Below are 27,825 nucleotides of genomic sequence, written 5' to 3'. Positions count from 1 at the left end.
TTGGCCAAAATTTTAAAATAATTTGCTGCTATATTTTTGATCTAATTGATACCTAAATTTATTTTAAATCATTCATTAAATCAAATATACTTTCAGATATTTTTTATGCGTCATCAACAAATTATTTATCATTTGCTATGAATCTCAAGATTTTTTTAAGCAAAAAATATTTTAGATTTAATTTCAAAATCATTCATAACTTCAATTTTAAGAGGTTTATAGTCAAACTGCTTGTCTTGACAAGATAAACTCATTGATACCAAAATTGGTCTAATTTGAATTTCAGCAAGTTTAAATCAAGCTATTAAAGCACAATTGTACGCTTCAAATCATTAATTGGATGGTCAAATTAATTTAAAATTTTATATATTTATATTCAAATCGAGCATTTCAATAAGAGGAGTTCAACGAGAACTCCCTTAATTATAAGGTCATTAAGATCCTCATATAATAAAAAAAGAAACCTCTATGATAAAGGCTATAAATAGATCTCATCCTTTCAATTGAGGGGAGGATGAGTCAAATTTAGTATTGTTCCTCGCTGAAGTCTTGTCAAATACTTTTCTTCTGGGTAGCTGGTGACCACACCCTTTTTTTTTTCTAAAGAGCGCAAAAGGCTCCATTTTATTATCACAAGAAAAATTTATAAAAAAATGGGATAAAGAACTCAACCTAAACCCTATACAACTCACCCAAAGAAAAGAAAACATGTTCCTATTTCCCAAAGAAAGAAAAAATACAACTCACATCACACCCCAAAGCAAACAACAACACGATCAATAAAGGTCCTTAATGGCTAAAGTCAACAACTCATCAAGAAACATAAAGAAAACTTTAGCATTCGAAAGATTATACCCAACCTTTGCTGCTCAATGAGCCATCGAATTGTCTTTACGAACATGAGACCACATAACATTCATATTCTCTGATAAAGCTTGAATTCTCTTCATCTGAAGCATAATACTCCAATGCACCTCCTTATTCCACCCGCAACACTTCCAAAGAAATCAGAGAATCCATTTCAATAATTTTTTGGCAACCATTAGTCCAAAAACTACTGCATCAGCTTCAACAGTTAATGCAAAATTAGGAAAAGTCAAGGCCGAAAACCAACATAGGGAACCAACAAAATCACGACATACTCCATCCATACTAGTCGCATTAGGTTTCCAACAACTATCAGTATTAATCTTAAAATAGGGAGCATTTGGTTTACACAAAGTAACCCAAATAGTATGCCTAACATTCATATTCTGCATTCCCAATTGCTGAATATTTCCAGCTAATTTATTCCAAACCTTCCTTTAAATTTAAGAAAAGTAAGACTTGCACAAATAATAGAAAATGAGACCCATAGCCTAGTGTACATCAGGCATCACATCATTAAAAATTGCTTTATTCCTTGCAAGCCAGACAAACCACATAACCATACAAGGGATAGTGCTAAAGAATACCTTTCCAAACTGTTTTCATCTATTAAACAAATCAAAGAGAGAATGAAATGTATGTTCCATTTCAATATTAAGAAGTTTTTTAGTAACTCACATATTGCGGTAATAAAACTGCAATCGCCAAAAAGATGAAGAATGGACTCCTCTTTGTCCTTACAAAGAATGCAACGAAAGAGATTCTTAACCCTTTCATCTTAATAATATCATCAGTCGGAATAAGATTATTTAAAACACACCATATAAAAAAAGACATGGACAATTTTAACCAGGGATTCCAAATCCACTCCAGTTGCAAACCTTGAGAAATAGAAATAGACTCAGCAAAGCTCTTTGAAATTGAATCATCCAACCTTTTTTTAACAATCAAACTATCCTTCCTATCCCTAGGGATAGGAATCGAAGCAATGAATTTAGCATCCTGAAAATTAACAGACTACATCAGCTCATCCAGCCTCCAATTATTATGAGCCCAGAATTGGTTAACTTTAATATCAATATCAAATGGCCCACCATAATGATCAGCAACACACCTTGTCCCAAACAATTATCAAACCAAAAGGAACACTGCCCATTACCCAAATCCCAACAAAAGAAAGTTTCAGTAAGCTTAGAAACCTTACACTTTTCTTTCCAAATGAAAGAATCTCTTTTCAAAGGAGAAATAGTTATGTTCCTCAACACAAGATTTAGCATGCATCAATGAAACTCATAAAGAGTTATTCAAATGAAAATGATACCAGAGCTTCATGTAATTTATTTTTATAGAGTCCCGAAGACTCCTAAAACCCGGACCACCCTTATCACAAGGCTTACACAGTTTATGCCAACTCCTCCAATGAATACTTGTCTTACCCAAACCATCCCAATAAATTTATTAAATATTACTTCAAGCTTCTTAATAACCTCTATAGGCATATTCATAACTTGTAAATAATAAAGAGGCAAAGAGCATAGAATACTCTTAAGAATAGTAATTCTCCCTCCATAAGAGAGAAATTTGTTCTCCCAAGATAAGAATTTCTGTTTAACTTTATCAACCGTATGTAGACAAGTGGCAATCTTCTTCTGACCCTTATTTAATTCGAAGCCCAAATACGAAATAGGAAGGGAAGATTTTCTACAGTTAGTAACATCAGAAATCAAGTTCTTTATAGTAGTCGAAACATGTTTAGAACAATAATAAGAGCATTTAGAAGTATTGAAGCAAAGCCTTAAAGCCTTTTGAAAATGTTGAAGAATCTCCTAGACTCTCTTAATTGACCATTTATGAGCATTGGTAAAGACAATTAATTCATCCACAAAGCGAAGATGTGAAATACTAATTCTTGCTTTGTGAACGTAGTATAAAGTAGGGTAAGCTGCAAAACAGTGATTAAGACTCCTGGAGATATAATCAAAGGCAATAATAAACATATAAGGGAAAAGAGGATCACCTTGTTTGATACCTTTGGTGGCTTTAAAGAAGCCACATTTTTGACCATTAATAAGTTGAGAATAATAGTTATTATTCAGGATTCTATGAACTAGAGTGCAGAAATGAATAGGAAAACCAATGGCTTTCAAAACATCCAGAATAAACTCCCACCGAATAGTATCAAAAGTTTTCTTAATGTCAAGCTTGAAGATCACATCACCCCCTCTACTCTTCATATCACAATCCATAAGAAGTTCCTGGACAGCCAGAGCATTATCACTAATATTCCTCCCCATCATAAAAGTAGATTGATTATTAGATATAATATTCTGGAGGAAAGGATGCAGTCTGTTAACAACAATCTTTGAAATGATCTTAGACATTACAATATTAATACCGATAGGTTGAAACATTTCCCAAGAAGAAGCAGTATTAGCTTTAGGAATGAGAACAATAGTAGAAGACTTAAAATATTAAGGTAAATCAACCCCATACAAAAATCCTGAATTGTATTAACCAATTAAGGATGAATAATCTCCCATCCTTTATTATAAAATTCAGATGTAAACCCATCATATCCAGCTGCTTTCCCATCCTTGATAAACTCCAGAGTTTTCTTAATTTCCAACGTACTAGGAATACTTGTTAGATTCTGTCCAAAATTGCCAGAGACCGAGCTATACAAAGCAGTATTAATTGCTTGTAAAGAACTTTCATTTGAAGTAAAAATATAAGAAAAATAAGTAATGTCGTCATTGGAAATAGCTTTTTGGTTATTTAAGATGCTACCATTACTGCAACAAATTTTATTAATATGATTACTTTTTCTGTTTTTAATACAAGCCTGAAAATACAAAAGGTTTCTATCCCTTTCCAGAAAATAAGTCTTATTGGCTTTTTGGGCAAGGAAAGATTCTTCCATAGAAATAGCTTTATTTAAGTCCTGTTGTCCTTGAAATAGGACATCCGAATCAATCCTCTGGTTGGATAAATCCATTTCTAGAGACTTAAGTTTGTTTTCAAGTTTCTCAATAGCAAGATTTATATTCCCAAATATCTCCCAGTTCCAACTCCTACGACTGTTAGCCAACTTTTTTTGTAGCATCCATAGTTTATACCCAGAAGTACCCACAACCGAAGTCTTCCAACAATTTTTAAGAAATTCCATAAAATTTCCATGAAGAAGCTACATTTTATAAAAATGAAACAGGTAAGAGATCTTGAAATAAGAATTTCTAATTTTCAGAATAATAGGGGCATGTCAGATGCAACAACATTAGCTAGATATTTGTTTAATCTTTCAAAAGTACTTCTTCTATGCCAAGTAAAGGGAGTTCCTTTAAATCTCAAATAAAAAAGACCAGCGTCTATAATAGCATTGTTGAAAAAGGAAATGAGATTAAGATTAGAAGCAACTCCTCCTTTCTTCTCCAGAACATAAGAAATCAGATTGAAATCTCCTCCCAAAAGACACGGTTCTGAGTTAGAATTAATGCCATCTAACAGGTTCCAAAGTTCTAAACGAGATTGTTTAGAACAACCAACATAAACAATAGAAACAAATGAAAGAATCACTATTATGATGAATACAAAAATGTAAAAACTATTCATGATTGATAAGAATATCAATCTTGATGAAGTCCTTCCAAAATAGCCAAATCTTATTATTAAGATTGGCTAGAGTGTGAAAAGAACCAAACCTTCTCATGAACTTCCCATTATTTTTAACAGCAATCAAAGGTTCCAAAATAATAAAGAAATGCAAATTATAAATACGAATTAATCTCTTTAATTTGAAAGAGCCACTAGACTTAGCTATGCCTCTAATATTCCATATTAGAGTATTAAACATCTTTAAGATTGGATTTTCCTCTATTGCATCTAGAGGAAGAAGGAACTACCTCATCATCTTTACCTGATTTCAAAATATTGAGAGCTTCTTGATTAATATAACTAAGTTCTCTTGCTCCCTTTAGTTTCCTTTTTCTTGAAGATCTTTGAACTAACCAATCCTCTTCCAACTCTTTCCTTGTTAAAACCAGACTATCTTTATCATAGGTAATAATATTGGATGCATGAATCACATCATAATTAATTGTAAGGCCAGAAATCATAGGGTCAGAGATATTATCCTTAGGAATATCCCCTTTATTCGAGACAGGCTTTGTTAGATCCAGTTCTTTCGAATGTAGATGAATATCAGTACTCATGCTCTCAGATATATTCTCGTAAGGAGGTATGGAATTCATTATTTCATTAGAAAAATTGTGCCCAATGTTTACTGTGTCACCATTACTGATTCGAGCTTCTTTGTTGTTGGTGAACTCTATTGTGTAACAATATATCCTTGAATACGAAGTAATGACTTATCCTTGAATATTGCGTAATTAATTATCCTGAATACGGTGTAATAAAGTATCATGAATACAGTGTAACAAAGCATCTCAAATACAATATAAAGGCATATCCTAAAAGTGGTATAAATGAATAACGTCCTATTGAGGATTTCACGATAACTTTTGACGACAATGACTTATGATTGTTGTATTCATAATGACATGACTTTATTTGAACCTCTTAAGCTTTCTATTCATTATATACCGACAAGTGTTATGTCTAGTATAACATAAAAAGCTCGAGAGACGGGTTGCATCCTCCAATCGGTGTAACACCAATTATAATTTTTGTGGCCAACAGAGTCTCTTTCAGCCACCCACTACGGCTTATTTGGTCAGTAACTGTTGTAGTTTCTTACTATGATCTATGTGGCTAATTGTTATCATTACAACCTTTCACTACAACATTTGTGGCTAACTAATGCTCATGCAGTGACCTGCTACGACCTATATACCCTTGTTACTGTAAAGCTTCCCACTATGACCTATGTGATTAACTGCTATCATTACAACCTTCCACTACAGTTATTGTGGTGAACTGATACTCTTTAACAATCCACTGTAGCTAATGTGATCAGTTACTACTATAGTTTTCCACTATGACATACGTGACTAATTACTATCATTAAAATATTCCACTACAACCTCTGTGACTGATTGATGCTCTTACAATGACCCACATGACCTATGTGGCCAATTACTATTAGTTATCCACTACAGCTTACATGGCTAACTTCTGTCATTATAATAATTTTCTACAGCCTCTGTGATAAACTGACACTCTTGTAGTGACTTAATATGAACTATGTGGCCAGTTACTATTGTAGCTACCCACTAAAACTTACGTGGCTAACTACTATCATTACAACCTTCTACTACAACCTATATGGCCAACCGACAATCTTGCAGCGACCCCCTACAAGTCATGTGGTGTTGGTACCCATTACGACCTTTGTGGCTAACAATTGCATTACAACAGTCCACTACATCATTTGTGGCCAAATGACACTTTTGTAGAGACCCACAATAGCCTACATGACCAGTTACTACTATAACTTACCATTACGACTCATATAATCATTTGTTGTCAATACAACCTTTCATTACAGCCGCTGTAAACAACCAACGCTCTTACAACTACCAATTATGGTAGTATCTTAGGTCAAGTGAAACTATTGCAGCTACCAACTACGTCCTTTGTGACCAGCTACAGTCTATTTAGCTAACTACTACTACATCCTCCAACTACATCTTATATGACCAACTACGACATATGTGACCAACCACAACTTATATGGTCAGTTACTACTGCAGCTTCTCATTATGAGCTCTATGGCTAACTAACACTTGCAGCTACCAACTATGACATATGTGACAAGTTACTTTTACAACTTACCACTATGGCTTCTGTGGCCAATTGGCGCTCTTGCAATTATCAGCTATAACATATATGGCTAATTACTATTGCAACTTCTCACTAAGGCCTTTGTGGCCAATTGATGCTACTATAGCTATCAACCATGACATATATGACCAATTATTATTACAACTTCCAATTATAGCCTCCTCAACCAACTGACGTTATTTTAGTTTTCAACTGACCACTTACAACTACCAACAACAACTTTTATGGCCAAATACTATAGCAACCAATTACTGTCTTTGTGGCCTACGACTATTGTGCACTGAAATTATCAGTTTTGTAATTCCATCTTCTCTAATTCAGGAGAAGTGTGGACCCATGTACTTACAATCATATAATGGATTACGTACTTCATTATTTTCCACTTTACAGCCACAAATCTTTTGGCATGCCACAATTATAATTTTCAAATTCATAAATTAATTTTTCATTAAATTTATTCATGCAAAACCTTTCTTATTTGTGCTTGCCCAAAATTTGATGATTTTTTTCTTTAAATATCTTCGACGAGAACATTTAATTTTAAATTCTAATCAGCTCGTAATTATTTCCTTAGTTTTAAGTTTGAAAATTTTACATATAAAACATTCTACATTAAGTAAATCAAAATTTCAATAAGTAAACCATGCAATTATTTCTTTACATGATTGGCTGAACCTCACATGTTTTTTTTGGCTGGTTTTCGTTTTAAAATTCTCTAGCTTAACTAGCTTGCTTTCTAATTATCATTCAAATTTAAAAACCCCCTTCCAATTTAAATTAATTTTCTTATTCTCCTAAAAATAAATTTGCTTAATATTTAATTCTGCCATTAAAGTCAGTGGAACAAAATTCTAAAGTGCCTTTTCGCTTTAATTCATTTTCAAAGATTCCTAAGGCCGTCTTACAAAATATTTCTTGAAATTCTTTTTTGCTTCAAAGTTTTTTTAGCATCATATAGTGCTCTAGAATTCCTTTCTCCATGCAAATCGCCAGACAAATTGAGTGATCAATTGACAAATCTTCGAAGCACATTTTTGTTGGAGTATAATTTTTCGGTTGATTCTTTTAACTAGGTTTCTAAGAATATATATTTTTATTGATTCGTAAGTTTTACTTGATTACAATTCTTTATAAATTAAGCGTGATTATTGATAGGATTTGCAAAAATTTATTGTGATTGAAAATTGAATAACATTTGACTTTGAAGTAATATTTGATTTCATAAAATTTTATAAAATATTGTGAGTTTATTGAACTTTGAAATCAATTTCAACGTTTTGGAGTTCTATTTGAAGCTGTTGTCAAATCATCTTTATTTTCAAAATATGTTCTATGCTAGATTTTTAAAGTCTTATTATTTTCAGAAGTTGTATCTTTTCATTTTATTGTGCCATTTTGTTTCGTTTTAATTTTTTCTGTTATTGTTGTAATGTAGTGGAGCTGGTACTTAACCCAGTTCTAAATGCACATGGGTCGTAATTTGTTTTTGATTAGTGGTTTTCTTTTCTAGTATGGTGTTTGGTTAGGCGTAAAATAATGCTCTGAAATTGGTTTGGGCCGAATAACGCATAAATTTATGATGTTTGTTTCTTCCTTTTCACGTTTTTACACCTTCGATAATTTTTCATTTTCTGCTATTTTAATTTTTGCATGAAAATTACTTGTTGTAACATTTAAGTTAAGTAAAATTTGAATCAAAATATTTTTTGTTAAGAATTCTTTCTTAAAATTCATTTAAATAAAAAAATTTAAAATCACTTAATTAATCTCTATCTTGGAAGACATTCCTCAATCTACATTGTACTACCAATATTCTATGAATGGCTAGTTAGAAGCAATTATTGCTTTTTTTTTTTCATTTTAACTATTTAGATTGAGTTTTTCGTACGTTTTTGTCCGGACTAGCTTTTGCAAGGAGAATATTTATGTCCGAAAAATACTAGTAGTAGCAGAGCTCGATCGACACTCTTATTTGGTCGGCCACCCCAATCGGCCGACTGACTACATTACTGGATGGATCCAAAAACAAAAAATGACTATGAAGATGAATAACTCCTAGGAGCATCATACCTTGTATCTCTTATGAGTATAATAATTTGTATCTCTCAGGAACCTAATGACACGTAACTCACAGGAGCATAATAATTTATAACACTCAGGAGCAATGGTGTAATATTCTAGATCACATATGATTTATAAATAGAGGAATTTTTTCCAAAAAAAAGGGGGGAAGCCATTTGGGCTCTAATAAATCAAGTGGGTCTGAGAGCCCGGGGACCACCCCCATTTTGCCCCACTAGAGGCAATCACTGTATCACTTCTTCTTCTCTCAGTCACATTTTTTCTCTCTCTTTTGGTCTCTATGTTCTATGCCTTGGGTGCGATTCACATGACAAATCTGAATTCAACATAATAGAATTTTAATCTAGCCTAAATGTTTCTCTTGTTTTTCTATTATTTATCTTTGCGCAGATTTTGGACATAATATTGTTCAGTCCCTAATTAAAATGGTTTTTTTTTTGTTTGCTTGTGCAATTATAAGGATAACTTTCTAATTTTTTATTGAATTATTAATATCATAAATTTGATTATTATTGTATCAATAATATTGACTGTTTTTTATCTGAGGATGTTGTCGGGATATACTTTCTAATTCTTTTTTTTTTAAATTCAATTATAATATTTTACAGTTTAAATAAATGTTATTACCATCCATAATGGGTGTTGCTAAGGGGCCATTTAAGATCACTTTTATTTTTTATTTTTTATTTTTATTTGATTTTGATTACATTTTGATTTGAAACAAAACTTGCTTTGCTATTTATCAAAATAAAAATATTTTTAAAAATATTAAAATCACTTAAAAGGACTTTTAAGTTTAAAAAATATATTAATTTTTTTAAAAACAAAAAAAAAAACATAAAAAACACAATAAATAAACATATCTTTAAAAATAAAAGAAAATAAAACAAACAAAAAAATTGATCCCAAAGAAACTCTAAGAAATGAGTAATATAACTTTTTTTTGTCATATTCTAAGATATATTTATATTTTTAAAATTATGCTTGCAATTTCAATGTTTTTTTTTGTAGATAGTATTGGGATATTTTCTTTGCCTTGTTAACTATCACATTCTACTGTACTACAACTCTTCTGAACTTTGAAATAATATTAGAATGGGCTTAAGTTTTATTAATATTATTTTGAAATTAAAATTATATTGCCAAAATACAATCACAATGACCTATATTTAATAAACTATGTCGTACCAAGACAGACAGTCATGTTCAACTCAATTTGCAGAGTAATGATCAAAGAGCTAGTAAATACGAGTTGTCTAGTGTCGACCACCTGACAAATGCTTTCCTTCATCTGTCAATCTCAAGGAGCTTATCCGATGATATGGCATATGCTATTCTATAAGATTGAATTAACCATACTAGAGAGGACCCAACTCTTTTCAAGCCAAACAAAGTGATAGGGTTGTTACCCTACGAGTATGTGGGGTGTAGAAGGTGAGATGTTGCATCATCCGAGGATAATGTGTCAAGGATAATATTAATTATATTCCCATGTTAGAAGGAGATAAAAGAGAATACCCAACGATTGCTTAGGGATTTACATGTAATAATAATACATGTACGTTATATAAGAAACTCTCTTTTCTAGAGGGGAGATATTTATGTAATAGGGAATGACAATTAGAACCCTTGAACAAAGTAACAAAATTTTTCCAAGTAAATAGAACAATCCACTCTTTTCAATGTGTTCTTTTCTCATTCCTCAGCTCTACCCTTGAGGTGTGAATCCATAGGCAAACTAGGATTTAAAAGTCCTTAAAGAAGTAGAGAGCATGGATCATGCCACAAATAAGAAGATAAACTATACAAGGAGCATAAGCATCAGAAGAGTGAGTAGCCCTGCTTAAGCTGTGACTTTGGTACGAGAAGAAGAGAACTCATCGTTAAATATAGTATGCCTTGTTGCCTACCCTAGAGGACAAGGATGACAATTTTTAACCTGAAAGCACAAGCTCGACCTCATCTGAGTATGAAAGAAGGAGAGTTGAGACCCTTAGACTATAAAAGTTAGAAAATGCCTTATTTAGAGAGAATACTAGAGCTAATATAACAGAATGCTTTAAGATTCCATTCTTGGAATTTTCCTTAGGAATTTCAAATCCATCAAACTACTTTGCATTTTTTGAGTTCACCATTTGCTTATTAAAGGTGAAGGCCACTTTAAAGTGTTGATTGTTCTTTGTGAATATGAAGGAATCAACATTGAGATGGTTCAACAGTTTGCCGCTAGAGTGATTACTGACCCGACCAGCAATTGCACAGATATTTATGCTCCTTAATATGCCAAAAACTTTACTCAAATTATATTTAGCGACTAGTGAGAACAAATGTATTATGATTAAAGAAATAGTTTTATCATTAGGGGTACTACACAAGTATATGTATTATTTCAAGTAATATAGAGTTTTCTTTAAAAATCGCAGTATCAATCCCACGAGGAAGCCGAAAACAAGTAAACAATAAAATGAAATACAGAAATTTTGACTTTAAGAAAACTATGCTTAAGATTGTAGCAACTATCTAAAGATGAAAATTAAGTCTAATAAATTTTATAATATGCAAGTAAAAGTAAATGTAATATCTTAGACAATATATAAAAAGAGACCTTCTCCATTCCAACAATTAATAATCAGTTTAGGATTTCAAAATTTGTTTAGAAACTAAAATGTGGTATTGTGGAAAAAAGGAGTATACCTATTTATTTACTTTCTTTCTAATCGTGCAAAGGGCATTGGCTAATTTAATTTTGGTGTTGGCATGTATAGTAGTGTTGGGTAGGTTCTAGTCTCTCACTTATAGATTATCCACTGGGCCCTCCTTATAGGACCTACCAGTGACCCTTAGTTTCAATCTCTAAATCAAATTGACAAAATAATCTAGTCTGTCACTAGAAACATCAATTCTACACCCAACAAATCTTATCTCCCTATCTATTTGCACCACCCTTTAGATTATCGTGACTGCTCTTTCCAAGGTAGATTGTGTACTTATAAGTCAAGAAATTTAGCCTTTCAGATATATAAGTTCCTCAACAGGTTTTAACAATACAAGTGACCAATTTGTAAAGGAAATGAAGGTCTGGTAAAAATATCATCACAATTTTAAGGAATAAAAGAAGTTCTAAATAAGATTAAAATCACTTACTTAATTACTTCATATTGCAAGGAGAAAGAAAAGAAAACTACTCACGAAACTACTCACGAACTACTCACGAAGCATGGGGATAAAAAAACAAAACTTATTTATAAAACTCCAATCCAAAGTACAAAACTTAAGGACAAAGATACAAATACTTATCTGGAATGTTTACCCAAGCACTCCTTTGAAGTTCTCTTACTTTTCTGACTCCAACAACACTTATAGGACTCACAAACTCTAGGAATAACAAAGACTCACAAAGAAAACTTATCACACCCATAACACGCTCACACAGTATGAGACTCTATAGATATGATCAGCTAGTCTCTTGGAATTAATCTATATTTATAGAGCATCAAAAATGACTAAGGGTTATTTCAGACGTCTCTCTAAAATTCGGTCTCATTCAATGAATTTTCTAAAAGATAACTGGGGCGCCTAGGCGCCCAACTGTCGCGCCTAGGCACCAACCAATTTCTGCATCCAGTGCTAGGTGCCAATTCGGTTGGTTTGGTATTTTTGTTCAATTTAGCCTGTTTTGCTCCTTTTCGATGTGTTATTACTCCTTTTTACTTTTAAACTCTTTTTCTTGCACCTGCAACCAAAAACATAAAATTACATTTCAATAAAGCATATTATCCTAAAAAAATTTAGCATAAAATGTACAAAAAAAAGGTAATTTTAAGGTGGATCAATTCCCCTAAACTTAAACGTTACTTATCCTCATTTAACCTTTCTTACTATACATATAAAAAAGTATAACTTATGGAAGTGTGTTTACTTGAAGATTTCTATAGTTTTTATTTTATAAATGAAATAGTGAAACTTTTTGAAAATTTTTTAATAACATAGATTAAAAGTAGAATGTAAAAATATTTAGTAGTCAACTTTAAGAATTATGATTTTATATTTATTTCAAGATAATAGTAATTTATAATATTAAAGATAATTAGAAAAATTACATGAAAAAGAATATCATGAGAACTTTGTTAGTAAAGAAGCTAATACTTCATAAATAAGTTTAGAAATGTAATTAAGTTTTTCTCCTTAATATGATTTAAGTGAAGCCAATTTTTTATTAGGCATCTTCTGAACCTTCTCCTCACATTTGTTTTCCTTTTTTGCTTTTCTTTTCTTTTTTTTCTTTTTTATTTTCTTTTTTTTTTTTCATGTAAGGATTACTTTATTTGAATAGCCTTTAATGATTTTGAACTCTACCATCCTCTTCTTAATATTAAAAACTTTTCACATTTCCTTGATTAAATGTGTATAAGACTTGAATTTTTTTTCTAATAAAGTCTCATATCTTTCTTTTTAAATAAAAATCCAAAATCTTTAACATTCCCAAAAATACAATCTTCTTTATTTTAAATAGTAAAAGCAAAATTTTATACTCTTATACTAAATATTTCAAATCCACAATTAATGTTATTATTAAAAACTTTTACTTAAGTTTACTAAATTATTTATAAACTAAAAAATATAATTATCTCAAGCTATCTCAACATACCATGGGTTATATTAAAATAATTTTTGAAAATATATTTTACTTAGGAAAAATAAGGTTTAGTTTTAAAAAAAAATTTCTTCCTTCCCCCAAACTTAAATTTAAATTAATTTAAGGCAATTAAGTTTATAATAATCATGAAGAAAGAGAAAAAATTAAAATTTCTAAGTAGGAGAGCAGTACAGGTACAATTAATAAAAACAAGTGCTGAGTAGCAGACATATTAAATTAAAAATAGATATATCATGAAAATTTGCAATGTAAAAGACTACTTTAACACACATCCAGTTCTAACAAAAGTAGCAGTGAAAATAAAAGTACAAAGCAACAAAACATACATGAACAATCCAACATGAGAAAGATTTAAAAATCATAAATACTCCAGAATAAAAAATAAAGTTTAATCCTCTTCCTCCTCGTCATCATCAGAATCAAAGGAAATATCTTCATCCATTGATCTCAGACCTTCAAAAAGTGTCAATCGAGGGCATGTACGAAATTCAAATGTATGGCCTCCCTTCATGAATTTAACCAATGCCTCATCATAATCAGCATCATAATCACTTTTCCTTCCAACAAAATAAACCTTATGATCAAATTTGTTGTCCATATCATCAATAAGACACGACATCAAGAACATATCATTCTGGTGTTCCAAATATCTTTCACTCAGCACATTTTAGAATCTAGATGGAGGCTTAGTAGCAGTCCAAGCAGAAGGTGCACCTTGAACTCTATCTATAGGTCGTCCATATACATCAACATTAGCCTTCCCAATTGGCTTAAGTGGCTTCAATTGCTCTTCTTAATTTTTAAACTTAACTCCAGAGTCTTTGCAAATAATAAATATAAAAGATGGAAATTCAAGGCCTGAAGTTGTACTAGCTCTCGTAGATGAACTAATAGCATCATAAATAAGAGCGCCTACATCTATAGGTTTCCTCTCTTGAATGTAGTAATTTAAAATAGTTCTTTATCTAGTCACTTCACTTAAATGATTCCAAGGAAGGAGGCGAGCAAAAATAAAATCATCCAATGCATTTGAAGTGGCATTGAGCTAAGAAGAAGAAAAATTTACCTTATGATCATTTTGAAATTTCCAGGCTCCATGACCATCTGTCAAATACGCCACGATCTAATCCAACTCAACCTCAGTTAGAATGAACTTTGAATGAAAACAATTAATCTCAGGTGGTTGACCATATATCTCATTAATCCCTACTCCTCTTCTTTGAACAAACACTTCGTCATCATCTGCTTCAAGAAAATTTGCATAAAATTCTCGAACCATAGCGATGACAGCAACAACAGTAAAGTAACACAAACTCTTCCATTGATGTACCACAATAACATTCTCTATAGCTCCACCAGGTCTAGAAAAACTTTGTTTCGCAATAAACTTTCTCAAAGAAGCAACTTTGTTGTAAGAAATTTACACATTTATATTGACAAATTTGGCACCATCATAGGATTCTTTTGCTCTTCTTCTCTTTGTCTCAGGAGCCATCTAAAATAAATTTGAAGAAAAATGCCACAAATTTCAAAATCAAGAAAATAGGCTTCCTGCAAGCTTTTTCAAGCTGACAAAGCATAGATCCATGGATATTTCCCCACTAAATCAAATATTTTTGCATATTTTCTTTCTCTACTCAATGTATGAAAAATCCATGGTAAATCGCAAATATAACTATGCCAAAACATATATATAACCTCAAGAAGATGAAATCTAGTGTTTTCAAGCCAAGAAACTTGAAGATTTGAGCACTATGAAGCACACTAAGACTGGTTTTTGCAAAAAAATAGGAAGAAGAAAGAGCTTGGGCATCAACAATGGCGTGGGTTCAGTTTAAATTATGAAAAATTTGATTTTCGGCCAGTTCAGATGAACGGGCGCCTAGGCGCCAAGCTGTGCAAGTTGTCTAGCACCTAGGCGCTAGATCCGATATTTTTCTTTCCTTCAGTTTTAAGTATAACACAACAAGACTTAGCCTTTTAAACCAAAAATTCTCATTAATTTAACATTACACCAGATGTTTATTAAGTCCCCGACATCTTCTATTTTCCAATTTTTTATTCAAAATTAATTCCAACATTATAACACAAGGGATACACATACATAACTTTCATTAAACTATCAAACAACAGTACAATATCACACACAAACAAAATTAAGCAAATAAACACAAGCAAACTAACACACAATCAACAACAGGGTAAAGTAGCACACATAACACATCCTTAACTAAAGTAAACACAAACATCAAACACAAACACTAGAAATCTATTCTAATGATCAATCTTTGTTGATCTCATTCTCGTCACCCCTCTCACATGCCAAATACTTGCAATCAAATGTGTAGAAGACAAGGGCATGAGAAAATTCTATAGCCCTCTTTTCATCAATCCATTTGTTCTCGCTATACATGGCTACCTGAGCAACTTAATAACTAGTCAAGTGGTCAGATTGAAGTTTCATCTGCCACTCAAAATGCTCGAACTGGTGATACATCTCATGCAACTTGTTATGTAGAATGGAAAGCTCCTCTTCAATCTTCCCAAACTTGCTCGTCACCTTCTCCAAACTCAGTACTAAGAATCCATTGAAATAAGTTTGGGCATCATTATGCACAAAATTATTTCCAACTCCATTCTCTTTATTCTCCATGGAAGCAAGTAATATCTCCAAACCATTCTAAACTCTCTTCTCTAGTTAAAATTTTGAGGGTATGAAGATTAGGGACGAAGGCTAGACTGTTTTATAGAGAAGACATGGAGAAAAACTGCTTTGGAGCAGATTTCCCGTGTCCATAAACTATGGCGGCTAGGCGTCAGTTTCTTAGTGAACACTGATTTACCTAACGACAAATTTCTTCAATTTTCAATCATGTTTAATACCTTAAATAGTGTTAAGAGAATGCTACTAAAGCAAAGGATAATCACAATATTAGAACAATAACAAACATAAATCAAATCACACCGATAACCATGGGTTGCCTCCCACGAAGCGCTTGGTTTAACGTCTTCAGCCCGGTGTTTCTCAAAGTTTTACTTGATTAGACCCAACATCGAAGTCTCTTTATAATAGAGCTTGTTTTATCCAATGTAAGGCTTCAACCTATGTCAATTCACTTTGGTTATATGTTCAGTTTTTGGATCTTTAATCTCCAAAAGCCCATAAGAATAAACTTTTTTCATAATAAATGGCCCCACTTGGGCTTAAGTTTTGAGGGAAATAATTTCAATTGTGTATTGTATAATAAAACTTCTTATCCAGGCTCAAAATTCATTCTTAAATCTTTTGCTCATACCAAATTTTCATCTTTTCTTTATAAATTTGAGCATTTTCATAAGATTCATTCCTAATTTTTTTGAACTCATTTAATTGCAATAATCATTTTCCTCCAGCATCCTTCAAATTATAATTAAATTTTTTTATCACCCAATAAGCTTTATGCTCTAACTTAACAAGTAAATGACAAGCTGTTTCAAATATGAGCCTATATGGAGACATTCCTATAGGAGTTTTATAAGTAGTCCTATAAGCCCATAATGCAAACCCATAATGCAAAGCCCATAATGCAAAATCAAGTCTATCAGACCAATCAGCTTTTTTAGGATTCACAGTTTTCTCCAAAATTCTTTTGATTTCACAATTTGATACTTCTGCTAATGTACTAGTCTGGGGGTGATAAGCTGTGGCAATCCAATGTTTAATTCCGTATTTTATAAGTAATGTGTCCATTATAAAATTCTTAAAATGACTTCCCCCCCATCAATAATGATCACTCTTGGCATTCCAAATATAGTAAAAATATATTTGTTTAGAAACTTTGAACACTTAGAGCATCACAATGAGGCAAAGCTATATCTTCAATTCATTTAGACACATAATCCACAAACAATAAGATATATATCTTTCCTGAATATGGTACAAGTGGTCCCATAAAATCCAAACCCCAAACATCAAAATTTTGAACTTCTAAAGTAAAATTTAGTGGCATTTCATCTCTTTTAGAAATATTTTCTATCCTCTGACATCAATCACAAGTTTTCACATAATTATTAACATCCTTATATAACGTCGACCATTAAAATCCAGAGTGTAAAATTTTAAATGCAATATTATCTATTCCAAAGTGTCCTCGAAATTCAGATTTATGACATTTTTTTATAATTTCTAGGGTATCATTAATTGGTACACATCTTTGAATGGTTGAATCACGACATTTCTTATATAAATATGAGTTATCCCAAAAGTAAAACCACACATCATACATAAATTTCTTTTTCTGTTGGCTTGTTAGTAAGTATGATAAAATATTACTAATTAAGTAGTTAACTATATCTGCATACCACCGTTCAGGCCAGTCAGCAGCAATATAGAGTTGTTCATTAGGAAAATTCTCATTTATGTTATCCTTATTATTTTTTTCTTTTCCTTGTTCAAGTCTTGACAGATGATCAACAATTTGATTATCAGATCTTTTTCTATCCACTATCTTAAAATCAAATTCTTGTAAGTGAAGGACCCATCTGGTTAATCTTGGTTTCGCATCCTTTTTCAAAATAAGATATTTAATAGCGAAATGATCAGTATGGACAATACATTTAGTTCAAAGTAAATATGATCTAAATTTATTAAAAGCATATACTATTACCAACAACTCTTTTTCAGTTGTTGTGTTATTTAATTTGAGCTTCATTAAGAATTTTGCTGGCATAATAGATAAATTTAAAAATCTTATCACACTTTTGTCCTAAAACAGCTCCAATAGCATAATCACTTGCATCACACATTAATTCAAACGACTTTTTCCAGTCAGATGAAACAATGACAATAAAAGTAATTAACTTTTCCTTTAATAGATTAAATGCTTTAAGAAAATCATTATTAAAATCAAACTTAATAACTTTTTCTAAAAGATGTCAAAGAGGCTTATCAATTCTAGAAAAACTTTTAATATTCCTCCTATAAAATCCAGCATGTCCTAGAAAACTTCTTGCAGCAGTTAATAAATTAGGAGATTGTAATTCAACAATGATTTGAATTTTTGCTTCAACCCATTCCATATCATTTTTAGAAATTTTATGTCCCAATACAATCCCTTATGTGACCATAAATTAACATTTTTTCCCAATTGATAACTAAATTAATTTCTTCACAACATTTTAGAACCTTTGCTAAATGATCTAAACTTGAATTAAAATAGGTTCAAAAAACTAAGAAATTATCCATAAACAATTCAATTCCTTTCTTAATTAAGTCACAAAAAATAGACATCATATAACTTTGAAAAGTTACAGGTGCATTACATAAACCAAAAATCATTCTTCTAAAAGCAAAAGCCTCATTTGAACTCATAAATGTAGTCTTCTCTTGATCCTCTAGAGCAACAGGTAATGGGTGTTAACCATAATATCCATCCAAAAAGCAAAAGTATTCATGTCCTACTAGTCTATCCAACATTTAGTCCAAGAAAGGTAAAGGAAAGTGATCTTTCATAGTGACAGTATTTAATTTTATATAATCAATAAAAATTCACCATCCAGTGACTTATCTTGTTAGAATTAATTTGTTCTTTTCATTTACAACTATAGTCACTCCTCCTTTCTTTGGAACACAATGAATAAGACTAACCCATGCACTATCTGAAATCAGATAAAAAATCCCAGCATCCAAACACTTTAAAATTTCTTTTTTTTACCACTTCTTTCATAATAATATTTAATATTTTTTGATGATTAGCCCTAGATTTACATCATCTTTTATTAAAATTCTGTGCATATAGATTAAAGGATTAATTCCTTTAATATCTGTCAACGTCCAACCAAAAGATTTTTTATAATTTCTTAATGTCTCTTATAGTTTTTCTTCTTGATCTTTATTTAACTCTAAGGATATTATAACATGTAAAGTAGATGAATCTCCTTAGAATGCATACTTTAAATGCGTAGGAAGAACTTTCATCGAAAGTTCAGGAGATTTTTCTATTGAAGGGATTAAAGATTTACTATATTTAGTAGTATCCAAATTCTCAAAGTTTTCCTGAATATAATTAGTATCCTCAACATTTATCTCTAATGATTTTTCTTCAAAATCACGTTCAGATTCACTCTCTTTTCCTCCCTGATCTAATATCACTTTATTTTTTTTCTCAAAAATAACTTCACATTTTTCTTGATAATGTTTACCAATCATATCCATAATATTCATCCTATAAATTTTTTCCTTAACATGATACCTCATTGACTTTAAAAAATTAAATGTTACTTCTCAGTTATTAACTCTCATGGTTAACTCTCCTTTTTGAACATCAATCATAACGCATCTGGTAGTAAGAAAAGGTCTCCCCAAAATAATAAGAATTTCCTTATCTTCTTCCATGTCTAACACAATCAAATCCACAAGGAAGATAAATTTATCCACTTTAACTAGTACATCTTCTATAACCTATTTAGGATAGGTAATAGATCGATCAACTAACTGAAGGGTTACACTAGTGGGAAAAATCTCTCTTAAAATGAATAAAAGCATGAAATTAATGCTAGCTCCCAAATCACATAAGTCTTTTTCATAAAATTTCTCTTTGAAGCTACCAGGGTCCTTAAGCTTTTAAAGAAGCTTCTTTCGAATTGTTGCATTACATTCTTCACTCAGTACAACAGTCTCATAAGCTTCAAACTTCCTCTTCTTGTTTAATATATCTTTCATAAATTTGGTATAACAAGGCATTTTTTCCAAAGCTTCCAAAAATGAAATATTTATTGTAAGCTTGTTAAAAATCTCAAAAATTTTTATAAATTGTTGATCAAGCTTTTGCTATCTTAGTCTTTGAGGAAAAGGAGGTGGTGGTCTTTCTAAATCATTTTTAGTTGGATAGACAGATCATTTTAGGTTTTTAGAAATACTTTCTTTAGGTTCTTCAATCTCTCTCTCAACTTCAATCTCTTTTTGACTTCCAACTTTCAATTCCTTTCCAGTTCTAAGTTGAACAGTTGTAATTCACTCTTGTTTTTGTTGGCACTATTTTGGTTTAGGAGTTGCCCGTTGGAAGCTGTGTGCCGTCGGAATCAAAATCCTGAAATCAAACTGATCCCATACTTTTCACAGTTTAAAGAAAGAGCACTGTATCTATCCCGAAAGATAAGCACAAGACTAGAGGATGAGGCTCGATCAAATAAACTAAGAAATATATGACATCCGTTTGGTCTGTGAAACCATTTTATTTGCTGATAATTTTCCTAATTTAATATGAATAATTAAATAGGGTTTATTTATTTTAAGCTGGGTTTTAAGCTGGGTTTGGAAGAGCTTCCTATAAGGGCAAGCCCCTATAGTTAATTACATCTTAAATGACCGAAGTCACTTAAGAAAACGCACGATAAAAATCAGGAAATGTTATCTTTAAAGAGATCAAAAGGATAAGAATTTTCAACAAAATTGGACAAAGAGGTGTGAAATGGGAAAGGCTTAAATTTGGAATATTTTGTTGTAGAATCCAAAGGAGGAAGAACTAGGGGATGTCATAGATCCGGAGGAGAACTTAAGTGACTTCCCAGTCAATCATATTGTTTGGCTTTTATTTTGAGGAGAAATTAAGTGTTTCATCCTACAAATTTTATTTATTTAGGGCTTATATTTGTGTGAAATAATCACACAAATAACATGAAAGATGTGAGGATTTAGGTTGTGATGAAAGATAACCTCGAATCCTAAGATGAGTTAGTGCTTAGATTGTACAACAGAGCTGTACAAAGGCTGAAAGATAAGTTGAGGATTTATGTTGCAAGAGCAAACAACCTCAAAGTCCTATGACTTAGTTGTTTAATTCTAGGTAAGGAAATTGGTTTAGCTGGGGAAGACATGTCTTGCTGTTGAAGATGGCCGTGCTACCCACCGTGCTAGCTCCAAACTCCTCGCCATGACAAGTTTATGTTTTTTAATGTGTCAGGTCATGATGTCAAATCAGATGGCCCTATGGTTAAATTTCTTTAAATGTTCTAGGGCATATTAAAGTTGATTGGAGCGACACTGATTAGGATCCTATAGTACGGTTCCCTCATTCCGGTGCCATTATTTTCTATCGGATTCATTTAGTCCAAATGAATTTATTAAACTCAACTTAATGAGTTCCATACTTTTATCTAGATCGTGGAAAGTCTCGTTAGCAACCGTAGGTTAACTCCTCCGAAGGATTCACAATCATCCAATAGAGACGTCTTAATTTAGTTGCAATTGTTGTTTGGTGATGTTTGTGATTAAATTTTGAGCTGTCTTATATTTTGAATTTTGTAGCACTAAATTTTATTTTGTTTGATTTTAAATTTGGTTTTGGTTCTCATGTAGGGTGGCATCGTTATTTAACATGCAAGTTTTGTAAGCATAAGAGTACATTGTGGAAAGTATAGAAAAAGACGATATTGTTAACTGTAAAAGCGTACCTGATGAGTCTTCTCGTTCCACCACCTGAAACTCAAAATGCAAGTAAGGGCATTTTATACAAAGTGGAAAAAATAAGGTTCCGGTGATCTACCAAAACCTAAATCATATCTTGGTGAGCCCCTATTAATTTAATTTTGGATTATCTTATTAAGTGAGACATAGTGAGTTTAGTAGACCTCTGAGGTATCCAATAGGTCAGGAGAAAAAACAGGTCCATGCTTCCCCCTCACCACCTGGTAAAAAGTCTCGAGCTCATTTAAACTTATTATGTTAGTTATTAATTCATCCTGTGTATATTTCCAATGCTCAGTGAACATTGATGTTTCAATTATGCCTAATAGTAAGGTAATCATTATTTATCACTGAATTTGAAAATTATGTAAGTGGAAACCCTTAAAAGGGGAAGTCAATGCTAATGAGACACTTGGTCAACTTTAGCTTTAATTTTGGGCTTGTAGTTTTTTTTAAAGGTGTTTGGTTTTTTTAGTTATATTCACTTTTCTAATCCTCACTTAACTAAATTTGATTTAGCTTAGGTCACTACTAAGCCCTTAAGACCTTGGTGAATGTGTTAGTCATTTTGAAAGAGATTAAATTTTAAGTGATAATAAATCATCGTTAAAACATTTGAATGTCACTTGAACAAAAAATAGGGTTATTAAATTAATGAGTTATTAACACCCAAAATCAAAAATCATGCCCCACCCAAAATCATGCCCCTAAATCTAGGATCATTTAATTTACTAGACTTCCAAATTTTAATAATTTAGGAAATTACAAATTTATCCTTTAATTAGGAAAAGTGAGAATGATTTCTACCAATTAATCCCTTGTGTTTTAGTCATCCAAATATGTTAATTAGGATAAAAAGGTTGCCCATTTCCCTTTCTTGAATTAAGCCTAAATGTTAATTAAGGTCAAATTCTCCAAGTTACACTTTTGCCCCTTAGGCTCACTTTATAATTTATCAAATTTAATTCAAATGACTTTAGAATTTTTATCCTACCTTACCCATGGGTCAGTTAAGGCATTAGAGGAGAAAAATGTGATTTTCAAAATTTTAATTTAATTTATATAATTATTGATATGCAAAAATAGGGTTTTTCAAAGAGAGTTCCATATCTTGACCAAGGCAGAGCCTAATCTCTCGAAATTTTTACTAGAGATAGACTTAGACCATAGAACAATTGGGAACAAATTTCATGATTTTTTGAGCTATATTTGAATTATTAGAATTATTTTAAGTTCTGAAGTGTTAATTATTTATAAAATATTTTAAATGTGAAAATTTGAGTTTTACATTTTTATTAAATTTCTCTATGGTCAAGGAACTCAGAGAAACAAATTTTATAGTTTTATGACTATTCTTTGAATTATTAGACTTATTTAAATGAAAGATTAAGAAAAAAAGATGTTTAGCCTTTTAAAAATTATTTTTAGCTTTAAAATTCAATATCTTCACTTAAAAAATTAGGAAAAACATTTCAATTGCTCCTAAGTGCTTAGGAAACAATTTAAAACATTTCCATAAATTTTATCAATTTTGTGATTTTTTTTTAATTTTTAATTATTTAAATATTAAAATAGGCTTAAAAAATAAAGTTTTTATTTTAATTACAATTTTATTTTTAGAAAAATACCTTGATCACAAATAGCTCCCAAAATAAATTTTTATAATTTTTTGAGTTATATTTTATTTATTAAAAATCATATTAGTGTCAAAAATACTATTTAACTTAGAAAACCAAGTTAAAATTACTTTGAGTTATTAAATGAGCTCCAAATGTTTTGAAATTTTTATGGAGAGTTCTCTGAAATTTAAATCATAGTGAAGATTTAAAATCAAGTCATTTAGATGATTATTTTTCCCAAATTAATTTTCTTTGTGTTTTAGGGGTTTGTAAGAGTTAAGTGTATTCTTAATGACTTAGCTCATGAAAAATTTTCTAAAGGGTTCTCTAGCCACAATAAACCTTCCAAAATTTCTATAATTTTTTTCTAAGCAACATGCTAATTATTATGATTACTTTATGCAAATAATAGATATAAACTTGAATAATATCGATCTCTATCTAGAGGTCTTCTTTGACCATGGAAAAATCAAAGAACATCCCCCATGATAGAGGCAACAACATGCCTAAATATCAAGTCATGGTGAAATGTCTACATGCATGGAGAGTTAACAGACTCAAAACCATATTTAATTAATTAAAAATAAAATATGCATCAAATAAACTTCAAACCATTTCCACATTTTTCTTCTCTATTCACTGAGCACTAGGGTATTTTTCTTCTATTTTTGTTATTTTTCTACACAAAGATATAGATTTTTGAAGCTCTGGCCATTAAATAAATAAAATAAAGCCCTATTTTTCTACTTATCCAACGTGACACCACATCATCCTCGGCGTCTCCGAAGCTCCACATGGTGTATTTTGGTTTGGTGCTGCCATCTGAGTCAACACGCGGCTTATGAACCATGTTCCCATCCGGTGCAATCAGAGCCCTCCATTTGATACACGTGCGATCCAACGGTTGTGGGTCATCATCCCTAAATCCCTAGCTCGAGAACCGTCCAACTTCAATCCTTAAGATCTCACTCATTTCTCAACAAAATGACATCAGGTTTGATTTTATAGACTCATCTAAGTGTGTAGAACATATCCATACAGTGATCACGCCATTAAATCAACTCTAATCAAATGGAAAGTGAAAATAGGCTCGGGAAGAGGGGAAGTTCAATACCTTTTCTTTGAGAAGGGAAGCTTCAATCTGAGGCGCTTGACACATTTGTGGAGGTCCAAGGAGGCTTAGGATTGAGCCTCTCACTGTGGTCAAAGGTCTACACCCAAATTCAATCAAGGCCAAACTTGGGTGTTGATCAAAGTCTAGTGTAGGGGCTCTCTGTGAGGGGGTTTGATGGCTCTTCATCTTCTTTCACTGTGGTGAATGTGTGGTTGAGTTTAATTTGATTTTTGTGCACTGTGGAGGTGTGGAGAGTTCTGTCCTATCTCTGACAAGGATTTGAGCTCAAAAATTGAACTCCAACAAGGGGAATTAGGGCAAGAAAGTGGTTGGGTTGCACTATGGAGGTCCCAAAGAGGCTATGGGAGCAATTTATAGTATTCTCCTTGAGAAAATTTTAGCACTTATCTCTTGGCTGTGAAGAGGCCATTTTATAGCCATGGTTGGAGAGGGGAGGTCAGGGCCTGGTCATGGGTGCAAAGGCTTTCTTAGGTGGTGGGCTAAGAGGCTCTAAAGTTTAATTAAGGTGAGCTGGCTCCTAAGGCTAAGAATGAGTTTGATTTAAGGGTGGTGGCTCTCAATTTTGAGGTTTTCCAATGACTAGGACAATCGGCAGGGTTTGGGGAGGTGGCCAAGAGGTCAGGTGAGTCAGGGGGAGGCTAAATTATGGTTACCCCTAAGGGTTAGCATGATGGAAGAGATATTTGGTTTAAGGCCCAAAAATGGGTATGAATCCATTAATTTAGGGACCCATTGGTCCGCATCTTTCTTTGATGGGTTTTTTATGGTTTATCCTTGTCTAAAGGAATGGCTTTGTGGCTGTGGTGGTCTTTGGTTGGCCAATTTGGCTTGATTAGGTCAATTTTTGGTGAGGGGTCCATGTGGGTCAAAATAGCTAAAGGTTGGGTTTGGGTTAGGCTAGACATGATTTTTAGCCCATGTAATTAATCAAAATTATGCAGATGATTGTATTGAAGATTTTTGGTGAAGATTTTTGGTGAAGGATTGTTTTGGTGAAGGATTGAAAATGATTTTGAGTTCAATTGGGGGTTCAATTTGAAGGATTTTAGAAATTTGGTCACTTTGGGCATGTTGGGCTAGACTTCGGTCTACATTGAGTTAAGCTTGGCCTAAGTCCAAATTGATTATTGAAAATCGTCAATAGGAATGTCATGAATAGTTTTCAACATAAATTGGGTGCCAATTTTGGGGCTTAGGCATTCAATTTGGTGATATAGCTAATTTGGGGCAAATTTGGGGATTCTTGGACTTAGATCAAAATTAAATGAAATTGCGGCTTCACCAAGGGCAATTGAAGGTCAAGTTTGACATGTAGGAATATTATGAAGAGTTTTCAGCATAAATTTTGGTAAATTGAGTAGGCTATGGGGTTCAAATTGGTGGGATTAAGTCATGTAGCCAGGGATTAAGTCATGTAGGATTAAGTCATGTAGCCAAAGTTGGGGGTTTGACTTAGATCAAAATTGGGCTCAAAACATGGGCCAATTAAGCTTGGATTTGGTTTAAATTGGTCATATTAAAGAATAATTTAAGTTTAGGATTGATATTGAAGAAAATTGGGCCCAAATTGATGGACATTTGAGGTGAATTTGGGGAAATTGGGCCTTTAAAGGCAATTTGGGGGTTTTGGTCAAAATGGTTAAATTGGCCACATTGGAAATGGGTTTTGATTTTGGAGGTTTTGGGAAAGTTTGGGGTGCCAAGGGTATCTTTGTAATTTTTGCAATTTTGGGGGTATTTTGGTAAATTTGGCATTTTTTGGGTAGTTTTGGGTATTTTGGGTATTTTCAAAAGGTTTGAAATTATTTTTGAAAAAGAATGGGTATTTTTGGGTGAAATTGGGATTTTTGGCCAAATTTGGGATTTGGGGGTGTTTAGGTAATTTGGGTAGGTTTGGGGTAAAAGGTCAAATTGAATATTTTTGGTAGAATTGGGGTGTCAACCACCATAGATGAGCTATAGACCAATGGAATACCCATTTGGGTCCTCCATGTATTGGTCTTAGCTAAACCCTAGCCTAGGGCTAGTGGGTCTAGGGGACCATCTACATGAGTCTCTCAAAAGATCATGGGGCCAAAGTCAACAATTTTGGATTTTAGGATTGTGAGTGAATATAGGTGATAGTGAGTGTAGTGAGTGAACAAGCTTTAGACCAACACCTAAAGTCAACCCTAAGGTTAATTAGTCATATGGGGTCTCATCTTGAGCTCCCTCATACTGACCCCACCTACTAAGTGCTAGAGGTTAAGACTAATATGTGAATTAACTTCAAGTTGAGCAAGGAAGAGTTTAGATTTTCTAATGGTGAGGATTCCTTTTATATTTTTCTAAGAATAGTCAGCAAGAAAGTCATATAGCTAGACCTTAGGCTACTAAAGAGGAAAACTAAACCTCAATAAAAAGTGAGGTCAACAAATGGACCCCCAATAGGCGGGGTGTGCTGGGCAAGCACACCGCGCATATTCGCGTTTACCGACGAGATCAACAAAACCAACGCAAACTCCTAAGTCAAAAGACTTAGAAGGAGGTGTAGAATTGTGTGTGTTATTTATTTTTGCTGGGGAATTAGCAAGTGAATATTTGATCGCAGTCAAGAAGTAGGAACTTTCGCTGGGGACTGCAGAGTGGCTTTGAGTTATTGACTTTTCAAGTTTCAGGTATTTATAGAGGATGGGAATCAGTATGTAAGTGCTGACCCTGGGGTGGGCTGACCCGGGGGTGGGAATTGAAATTTAGGTATCGATTGCAAAAAGAGATTCAGAATTTAGGTACCAACCTTGAAAGGAGGGAATCAAAATTTAGGTACTGACCTAAGGTGAGAGTCAAAATTTAAGTGTTAATCTCAAAACAAAAGAGAGTCAATCTCAAAAGAGAGTCAGAAGTTAGGGACCGACCTCGAAGTGAGGGAAAAAGAAGTTAAGGACTGATTCCAAAATGAGAATTAAAATTTAAGGATCAAATCTCAAAAATAGGATCAGAAGTTAGGGACCGGTCTCGAAGAGAGGGAATCAGAAGTTAGGGACTGATTCCGAAATGAGAATAAAAAATTAAGGATCAAATCTCAAAAAGAGGACCGAAAGTTAGGGATCAATCCCAAAAAAGGGGAATCAGAAGTTGGAATCAGAAGTTAAGGACTGATTCTGAAATGAGAAATTTTAATTTTTCTTACTTTTAGCGGCGGGGCCACTTTTGGTTTTAAAAGAGGATCGGAAGTTAGGGACCG

At 32.4% G+C, this 27,825-nt stretch overlaps 1 protein-coding gene across 1 annotated transcript in view; it reads right to left on the bottom strand.

Moving 5' to 3' along the window:
* Positions 1-13,793: 13,793 nt before the first annotated feature.
* The window catches only part of LOC110027626, a 31,727-nt gene continuing 17,695 nt past the window's right edge, over positions 13,794-27,825 (bottom strand). Inside the window, exon 4 of the mRNA XM_020729131.1 lies at positions 13,794-14,039. Coding sequence (XP_020584790.1) covers positions 13,794-14,039 — 246 coding nt within the window. The remainder of the gene's footprint in view (positions 14,040-27,825) is intronic.

Source organism: Phalaenopsis equestris, unplaced genomic scaffold (assembly GCF_001263595.1).
Source record: "Phalaenopsis equestris unplaced genomic scaffold, ASM126359v1 Scaffold000432, whole genome shotgun sequence".
NCBI lineage: Eukaryota > Viridiplantae > Streptophyta > Magnoliopsida > Asparagales > Orchidaceae > Phalaenopsis > Phalaenopsis equestris.
The sequence above is the reverse complement of the archived record's forward strand: the minus strand, read 5'-3'. Positions and strand labels throughout refer to the sequence as shown.